The sequence below is a fragment of the Chelon labrosus genome, assembly GCF_963514085.1.
Source record: "Chelon labrosus genome assembly, chromosome: 3".
In the NCBI taxonomy this organism is placed as follows: domain Eukaryota; kingdom Metazoa; phylum Chordata; class Actinopteri; order Mugiliformes; family Mugilidae; genus Chelon; species Chelon labrosus.
Genome location: NC_140339.1, coordinates 23813459 through 23822862, shown reverse-complemented (window position 1 = coordinate 23822862; position 9404 = coordinate 23813459). Strand labels below are relative to the sequence as shown.

At 42.0% G+C, this 9404-nt stretch overlaps 1 protein-coding gene across 1 annotated transcript; it reads right to left on the bottom strand.

Moving 5' to 3' along the window:
- Positions 1–896: 896 nt before the first annotated feature.
- cog4 (component of oligomeric golgi complex 4) lies at positions 897–9313 on the bottom strand. Its single transcript, XM_084574897.1, has 19 exons — positions 8738–9313; positions 7739–7821; positions 7516–7630; positions 6878–7052; positions 6453–6646; positions 5689–5794; positions 5456–5613; positions 5323–5381; positions 5101–5225; positions 4885–5003; positions 4233–4399; positions 3958–4123; positions 3519–3581; positions 3304–3417; positions 2856–2948; positions 2693–2776; positions 2491–2592; positions 2079–2207; positions 897–1599 (listed from the first exon to the last, which is right to left on the bottom strand). Exons 1-19 carry the CDS (start codon positions 8870–8872, stop codon positions 1465–1467), a joined length of 2322 nt encoding a protein of 773 aa, XP_084431023.1. The 5' UTR covers positions 8873–9313; the 3' UTR covers positions 897–1464.
- Between the last annotated feature and the right edge of the window lie 91 nt (positions 9314–9404).

Genomic DNA, 9404 nt, shown 5'->3' with positions numbered 1-9404 from the left:
CCCGTGCCACATATTTATTTCCTGTCATGAAAAGCTGGGGTGCACCGATGCCCGTCTACGGTTCAGAGGGTAGAAATCCGCCCTCCAATGACATCTTGTTCTCTGTGTGGTGCTTGACCCTTCGTTGTGAATCTGTGTAGAAATAGAAGACTGCACGAGGAGAACAATATCATTTGAGGCAGCCTCTGTCTGGGGAGTCAAGGTTGTTTATTTTTTATTTTATTTTATTTTTTTTTTAACCCTTTTCTCCCCTGGTCAGTGAACAGGGAACCATTAACCCCCTCCCTTTGTCTGTCGCGTTTCTCTTTTGGTAGAGAAAAAGTACAGCTCACCATTTTCACCTGTGCACCCAGAAATTCATCTTTCCGTCCCTGTATACTCTTTACCTATCACATATCAGTCCTCATATCTTATCTCCATTTTCACCTTAAAAGCACCGTACTGTATATATATATTATGATTATACCAGATTTTTTTTTTTACTGTGAATGTTTTTGTGCTGCACCCCATCCTATTCAGTAGTTTATTGGTTGCTCTCATGTGGAATGTTTGTGCTGAGCCAATCGAATGTTGTGTTTACATTAAAGCCACACTTTTCCTAACTATTCCTGCGTTTGTGGTCTGAGTCTGATTATGCTGCAAGGTAACAGGGTAGACGACAAACCGCACGAACGTTTAAACACACTCTGACCTGCTTTAACCTGTGCAGAGAATTAAGGTTAGACCAGGAAATTAGGCTGAACATTATGAGAGTGGACCACTTTTAATGCTCCATTGCCTGGTGAACACAGCTTTGTATTTAGTGTCAGAAATATGTAAAAAAGATTGGGAACAGGTCTTGCATGGCAATAGGCCAGCACTTGGTGAAATGTGGCGGATGGCAGGGATCAGAGGCGTTGCAGAGCAGCTCTCAATTTATTAGGTTAAAAGTGTTCCATCCTCACAGACAAGGAGCTATTCATATATTGAATGACTACACTGGATCAGCTGTCTGACCTGCTTCTGTCAGTTTAATGGGTATGATGTTCATTACTGCTCTGTTTCACTGACAGCCGCAGAGCTCCACTCCTCAGTCCCAGTATGTCCTCGTTTCTCAGAGCCAGTCACAGGTTAAAAGGTTGGAACTCCCACTGTGACACAATTACACATTTACACTTTTAATTACACACTGGAGAGACTATTGTCATGTTTTACTGTTAATTCACATCTAGAGTCCACAACCACTGCCCTAAGAGCTCAGCTGTAATTGATACAGACTGACATCAGCCGACTGAGCAGAAGAAGGTCTGAAAACACCACTGAAGAGAAATCAGCAGTTTTTGTTTCAGATAAAAAGAAATCCTCAACCATTTGTCCATGCCTTGGGGACATCTGTACAGAAACACGGAGGAAGCCTTGAGGGAAAAACATCACAAGGTGGGTAGTGTGCAGGAATCGCCAACGACCAGCGTACAAGATCTTGAGTTACAGCCGCAGCCTCTTAATATCTTCACTTCTGAAATCGATGCGCAGCGCTAGAACTTGACGCACCTCCGCCGGGGTCAACCGCCACGTCAAGGGGCCTGAATTAGGGCCCCAGTAATCCAAGATCTCAGTTACCTGCAGTAGAAATAGGTAAAAGTAATTATTAAGTGATGCCCAGAGCATTACACAGGGTATTATTATTAATTATTAAGTAAGTATTTACTTTAATCCTGGTCCATTTCATTCGGAAAATGTACAATGAGTTTGATACTATTATAAATGATATACTGACGGATTAATGTGTAAGCAGTGTTTTACCATAGTAATTTATTTATTTCAGATTTATAGACTTTTAGACTTTTCATCCTAGGTCTGACATAAACTGACAATATGTAGCCAGGCAGACCACACTGTATTGCTATAGTCATAGTTTAATTACAGTAACTAGCAGCTAAAGCAGTCGGACAAATGTAGTGTAGTAAAAAGTATAACGCTCAAAGTAGAAGAACTATAGGAGCAGGAGTAGAACTGCAAAGTGGCATGAAATGATAGATTAAATATAACTAGCTACAATCTACCATTGGCTGTGTGTGTCTGTGTAAAACGTGAATTACCCGCTCCAGGTTGAGGATGGTGGCCATCTGTGTGAGACGAGCAAACTTATCCCTGATGGTCCAGGTGGTCACAGTGGTGAGATACGCCACAAGAGAACGAAGCTCTTTATCAAACTGCAGCCCTCCAAGCTACAACAAAATGATCAGCACGGTGAAAAACAGCACACGTGTGTGTACATTATGAATGCAGCTATATTTTCTTCAGGTGTTTTGTTAGTACTATACAGTATACTGGAAACAGAATAGGAATTCATTCAGGGGACGTGGCTAACGGGCTAAAAGGATGCGCCCTTCCCTACAGGCCTTTCTGGACTTATTAATAAATCACAGCTTGAGTCTTTTCTTCATGCGCATCAGTGTTGTGATGCACAGAGAGCACGCTGCCACCTGGTGGCCGAGCACAGCTCCTCACCCTGCTGAATGAGCATTTGAGGACCGTCTTCTCCATTTCAATGGATATCAAGCTGGTCATCAGGCTGGTCAGCGTGTCGTAGATGACAGGAGAGAGGGCCGTCTAGTGAGGCAGGGGAATGATGATTAGAAGACAAGAAAAATGTGAAGGAAGAGGCATTTAATCAGCGAATATAAAGTCACAGCTTAAAAAGTGCGGATACCTTAAACTCTGCCATGAGTTGCTCCAAGTTAACAATGAGCTGCTGCACCCAGGGGTCATTAGCTTCATAGTCATTAAACTCCTCCTGCGAGGAACGCCAAGAGTTACAGCAACATGTTTCATGACCTCTGATTCATGTTTGTGCAGAAATGTGACACTGTTACCTCTTCGATGTTATGTGAGATGGAAAGGAAGCTGCTGATCCACGGTTTGACCTGAGGCTTTATGGCTGTTGTGTTTAACTCAGTCAGACCCTCCTGTGAAACAGAATCAGATTTTGAAACAGTCACTGCTCAGAGGATGCTGTTTACAACAAATGGTTACAGAAAACACCTGACTCCTACCTTGTTAAAAAAAATCTGAGTACAAAGTTGTTTTTTTCCCTCTATACAACAACAAGGTTTAACAGATCTCATTAAAGCTCAATTGTAATCTCCTGTGACTTTAACAAGCAATTTTCCTCCACTGTGCACACTGGTCTGTCATGCTAACAACAGTTCCCCATTCCCTTGCTCCTACTGCTAATTAATAAACTCACAGCTGAGAAGCACAGATCAGTGTGTGTGTGTGTGTGTGTGTGTGTGTGTGTGTGCGTGCGCGTGTGTCTCCAACCTGTAAGAGATCCTTGAACTTTGTGGATGTGCTGACAAGGTCGGACAAACAGCTCTCGATCTTGGCTTGTTCACCAGAACCAGCCCCTTGAGTGAACAATTTGGAGCAGTCGTTCTACCAAGAAACCAAAGGTTAATTTTCCAGAAACGTGACAAACTATAAATAACACAACGAACAAGAGATGCAGAGAGCCTTGGCAGAGATGTGAAACTCACCTCTAGGTTCCTCTTCAGGGTTGTGATATTCTCACTACACACCTCCACATTATTCAGAGTCACCTGAGGTGAAAAAACAGAGTGAGATTAAGTCCTCTTCAGTCGTTCCTTAAAAATAGAATCAGTTGAAGACGATGTATTTTGACGTCTCGAGTCCAACAGGGAACGACAAACCTTTTTTTGATTCCACTTGCTATTGGACAAATGTGTTAAAAGGTTTTTGAAGTAGTGCTTCCTTTAGCAAAGAGCCTTTTTAAAAATTAAAGCACTACTTAGCGCTCTTAAATCAGAGGAGCTTATTCACGCATTTGATTCCTCCTTTAAATTACTGTCGCCTTTTTTTTAAGACTTTTACAATAAATGCAAATGCTTCACTTTTGTGAAAGATACAGCCTGTGAGTGAAGAAGGGGTGTGTGAGTTTCTTTCTATGCGTCTTACCAGAAATGCAGCCTTGGCGTTTTCAGTGCTCTCAATGCCCATCGTGTTGAACTTGCCCTGCTGTAAGCTGCTCTGCATCAGGCTGACCGCACTGCTCACACCACGCTGGATGTCCTGGAGTGTTGTAGCCGGGAAGCCCTGCCGCAGCTTATTGTATAGCACCTCCCTGACAGGTGGAAAGAGACAGGCAGAGCAGGGACGAGCACATATAGTCATCAGATATGTATAAAATATTGAATATATCAATAAATCAACAAGAAAGAGAGAGTGAGCACCTGAAGTCAGACTCCAGCACGGAGTTAGCGTGGTTGATCATGGCACAGAGGCAGTCGATGCTGGAGCTGGATAAAGCTCTGCTGATGCACTTTTTTACAATGTAGAAACAGTCATCCACCATGCTGCTGGTCAGCTGACCCTTTTCATATGTATCCATAGCAACAGCCTGGGAGGAAAAAAACAAGGAATTAATATATTTAATACAGGAAAAATAATATTATTTTAGCTCGTTTAACACATGCCAGAAGTATTTAAGTGTTCTAACACTTTCTGTTCATTTTAATTCCTAAACTTGGTATTTATCAAATGCATTTTGTCAAATAAGATTCAAAAGAACCAGAGATATATAGTATTTTCTATTCTACATAGTCTTTTTCACCAACCATGCAGCCTACATTACCTGCAATGCAACTTAACCACCAAGTGCTCAGTCTGTGATTCAGGTGCACTATGTTAATAGTTGCTAATAAAAGCAGAGACAAGGAATGGGCTGTAGAGATCAGCTAAGCTCACTTCCTCCTACAAAGAATGTAGACACCTCCCTGCACCCACAAAAAGACACCTTGTTTTTTTCACACATACATGTAGCACCACAGCCACCTGCAAATGGTAAGTCAGTCTCCTATAGAAATAACACTATATGTAACTAACCTTGTTGACAGACTCCCTCATGTAGTACTCCTCCATAGGAATGTAGTAGCCAATCAGCTCCTGCATGGTCCTGCTCAGCTGGCAGTGCTTGAGTAGCTTCTCCACGTTCTGCTGATGCTCTGGGTTTTCAAAAATGGGTGGAAGAAAAATAATTTTCTACAGCTTATTTAAAACCTGCATCCTTTTATGTAAAACCATACTTTAATGAGGAAATACCCTGTGTAATGCTCTGGGCATCTCCAATTTCAAAGTCTGCCATCATGCGGCGACGTAAGAAGCGCAGGTAGAGCTCCGCCCTCGCGTTCATCAGGGTTACCTCTGACAGCACAGGGTCCAGTTCTCTGTCCATGTAAGACAGAGGTATAAACAAACAAAAAAAAAACACAGCAGAGGCAAACAAAGAGGGATGCAGCATGTGGCCCAGACTAACACACACACCTTGGCTCAATCCTCTCCCCTGGCATGCTCTTCATCATGCTGCTCTGGACAATCTGAAACTAGAGGACAGACTCAGGGTCACAGCAGGTACAAACAAAACAACCACATGAAGCAGCGCAGACATCGTGCACACCTTGCTGTGGTATCCTCTCTGCTGGATGAACTTATCGACTATCTTCTGGGCCTGACGGTCGCATTCCTGCTGCAGGTGAGTAATCAGTGTGTACAGATGGCCTGGGCCGTAATACGTCTCTACTATAGGCTGATGAGTCTCAACAACACGAGCAATACCTGTGAAAACATGCCAACATATTAGAGGAGTCCACTAATGTGCAAAGGAAAATGTACATACAGGCTTTTTCTCACCTTCAAGCAGCAGTGTTAGGGTGTCTGCAAATATCAGCAGAGCTCTCTTCTCGCCCAGATCTGCTCCTGTAGCTAACAGCAGGTTCTCCTCAGCTTTGGAGGCGAGCTGTATGAGCGAGAGACACAAATAAGAGACAAGATATCAAAATGATTGGACTAAAAAAATAACAATAAGAAACACAATGAGAAAAGCAAAGGTTTTAATGAGAAACATTAGAAAGCATGCAACTATAATTTTACTATAAAGTCTATGGAAATCCTAAAGCTGTATCTGGATCCAGACTCTACATCTGATCTACATCTAAACCAAGTGGGAATGAGGAGGGCTGAAAAATGAAGCCAGCCTGATTGTCCATAAACTGCAGTTCCTCAAATGGCCACTTGAGGCTGGGCCTAAATGCAAGTCAATCTGTTGTTTTGGTCTCTATATCTAATTTTCCCATACTCGACAACTGTGTGGGGGATGAACTTTTATTAAACTAAATCATTTTAATTATATCAAGGCTTAAATTCATGCATTGATTAGGTGTGGCAGCTTTGAATACAGGTGGATGCCATCTCAGATCACTATCCGTTTGCCTCTACGTCACCCGTAAGCCTCATATCTGATCATACTGGTGCCACCCACAGTGCGCTTCAAAACCGCTCTGTAAGCACCCTGCATGACAATGACAATGATCTAAACAAACAGATTTGCCAAAGGCGGATCGCTATAATTGAAGTGGTTTGGTTAAAACCATCTCCCAGCATTCCTCGTTACTGACCTGACTGCAGAGATATTGACCAAAGCGGGCGAGGCCCTGCTGGTGGAGGCCCAACAGAGGAAAGATCTTGAAAAACCTTTCCACCTGCGCAAGGTCCACGGCCGCTACAGCTTCATCAAGCTTCTCAGAAACGATGACCTTCAGTTTTTGCTCTGCCTCCTGCAGCATGACCAGACTGGCGTCCACAGAACTGCCTGTGAAGATATGATGCATTAGTCCTGATGCTCGTCTAGTGATGGCTAAACACATGCAAGCCAAGGTATACAGTCTTTACAGTGCAGAGACAATGTACTATCAACCTCATATTAATTGTAAAAAGATCTTGTCGTGGGTGTGACAAACTCAATGGGAAATTATCAAAAAATCAAAAATTTTAGAGAAAATTTTAGTGCAGTGAAAGACTCAGAGAGGTCAAGAGCACGTACTTTCTTCTCCCTGCCTGCTGAGCTCAATAACCGACTGGTCCAGAGAAAGGTATCGATGAATATGAGCAGCAGCCTGTTCATAATCTTCATTACGTAGAGCTGTCTGCACGCCGTCTGTACAGAACTTCAGATCAAGGATATCATCTGCGCGCTGTATGACGTTATACAGCCGCGTCTGCAAAAAAATCAAAAATCAAATGAGATTTATACTCAGAGCTGAAAGTATGTGGTTCATCATAACATTATTGTTACTGAAATACAACATATAAATGACCTGAGAGCTAAAACAAACTTCTAACTTCTGTTTCAGTGTTTTGCATTGGATAGTATTAGATAATATAGTTAAATTAAATTCTCTTCTACTTATGTAGCGTCAATAACAATCCAAATAGTCTCAAGACACTTTACAGAACCCAGAGCCTAAAACCCCTAGAGCAAGCACTAAGGCGACCGTGGCAAGAAAACAGTCCCTTTCAACAGGAAGAAACAAGGTCTAGAGGCAGCTGGGTAGAGAGGCAGAAGAGAAAGGAACCTCTGAATAAGAAGTTATTTTTTTATGTGGGTTGATCACATTATATCCCTGGCAATCAGGAATAGATACTGTATCTGTGATAGAAGGAATGAGACTATGGATTTACCTTTGCCAGGTCCAGCTGTCTGACTTTGCGGCTGACGTTTTCAGCCAGGCTGCAGGTAAAATTGATCATGCCCGACAGCTGACTGGCATCCCCTCCGATCAACTGCAGATTGGGTCTGAAGAGCAAATACAAATTATTTTCGACAACATGATTGCAGATTCATATTTAGAGATCTTAGATCACCAGCTGCTCTTGAAGCTGCACTGATCTGAAAAAACTGTACCCCATCCTCTGCAGCGCCAGCATCTTTGTGTGAATAGTGCCCTCCTGGCCAACCAGTCTGTCCAGCTCAACTTCCACCTCATTCTGCATCAAACACAGAACAAAACATGCAATGATTACACATTTCATTTTGACTTTAGCACCTAGGATACCGTACATATATACTACGAAGCACACTATAGCATAATTACAACTATGCAATCCATTTTTGATTTTTCCACTGATTAATTAATTAAGTCTGTGCATGAATGGCGTATATGTCAAAATAATATGTCGGGGTTAAGGTGTGCCCTGCAGCACATTTCAGCCTCATTTTTTTAATTTTTTTATTAATTTATTCGATTACTCAGATACATAATAAGATATACAATAAAAAAAAACAATTAACATCTTTGTTTATTACATTATTACTATTATTATTAGTAGTACATTACAGCTTTTAATAGCCTGGGAGGAAGCCTAACATTACCCTAGAAATCTTGACATCAATCCCTTAAAAACAATTGCAAATATTTTAGTAAAAATTTCCATGATTCGGGATCAATAAAAACAAACAAACAAATAAAACACCAAACCATTCAACAAAGGCACATTTTTAAAAAATAAACAAAAATGGATTTTAGAGTACAGCTATCTGAACTGAGCACCATGAATGAACACGTGGGTCTTTATTTTAACAAATGTGTAGTAGTAAATGTAGTGCAGCACACTTTATGAGTGTGTATTCGTGAGTAAACATGATGGCTGTGATCACTTGGTATGAAGTGTTCTTAAGTGCTTTGTTGCATGTACACCACCGTGTCTAGAAAATACAGAACAGTAGCTATGTGTCAGCGTTGAAAGAAAAATGAATTATCCCGACTGTTTCTGTTCATTCATCCACAGTTTATTCCAGTGGGAGTCTTTCTCTCAGCAGTGTTTTGAGACAGCAGCGTAGCGGAAGTTTACGTGGATGACAGCAGCCACACACAAACCGCAGTTAGCGGCTGTTTATACGAACCTCCTCTGTGCAGAGCTGCTGGTAAACTCTCTCCAGGTCCTCCAGCTCCGTCAGGGCGGAGATAGTCTCCATACTCACAGAGGACAAGGAGCCGGAGTCGCATCTTTTCGCTGCCACGGGTCCACTGTCAGCCATCTTCCGACACCCGGAACAGGACTCAAGAGCAGACGTCACCAGGACGTCCTCCACCCTGGGTTTAGTCTTCCAGGCTAGCCTACTGCTCAGGCTAGCTTACTTCTCAGGCTCTTCTCAGGCTAGCCTACTTCTCAGGCTCGTATTAAAATTATAATAAAGTCCATAACATTGTCCTTTACCGTCTGTAACACACAACCATGTATTATATGTTGTAGGTGGTGGCCCTAGCTCAAGGAAGTGGCAGTAGGTAAACACTACCTGACAAGTTCTACTCAGGGAATAAACTAACCCTAAATCACTCTTGCGCATGCGCTTTGTCCATTGCATGAATTTCGCCTTCTTATATGCACCGATCAGCCACACCATTAAGACCACTGACAGAAGTAAATAACATTAACCATCTTGTGACAATACAATGTTCTACTTTAATTATTTTATGTCTGTTCTCATATCTGTGCACATGCTTTATAAATAAAGTTGAGTACTAACAATATCTATCTGAAGATTACACATGGCTTCAATAATCTTTGTC

Coding starts and splice junctions, on each gene's coding strand:
- cog4 (XM_084574897.1), bottom strand. CDS start 8,872: ATGGCTGACAGTGGACCCGTGGCAGCGAAAAGATGCGACTCCGGCTCC. Junction 2,949..3,303: donor AGTTCAAGGATCTCTTACAG/GTTGGAGACACA, acceptor TCTGTTTCACAG/GAGGGTCTGACTGAGTTAAA. Junction 2,777..2,855: donor TCTCACATAACATCGAAGAG/GTAACAGTGTCA, acceptor CGTTCCTCGCAG/GAGGAGTTTAATGACTATGA.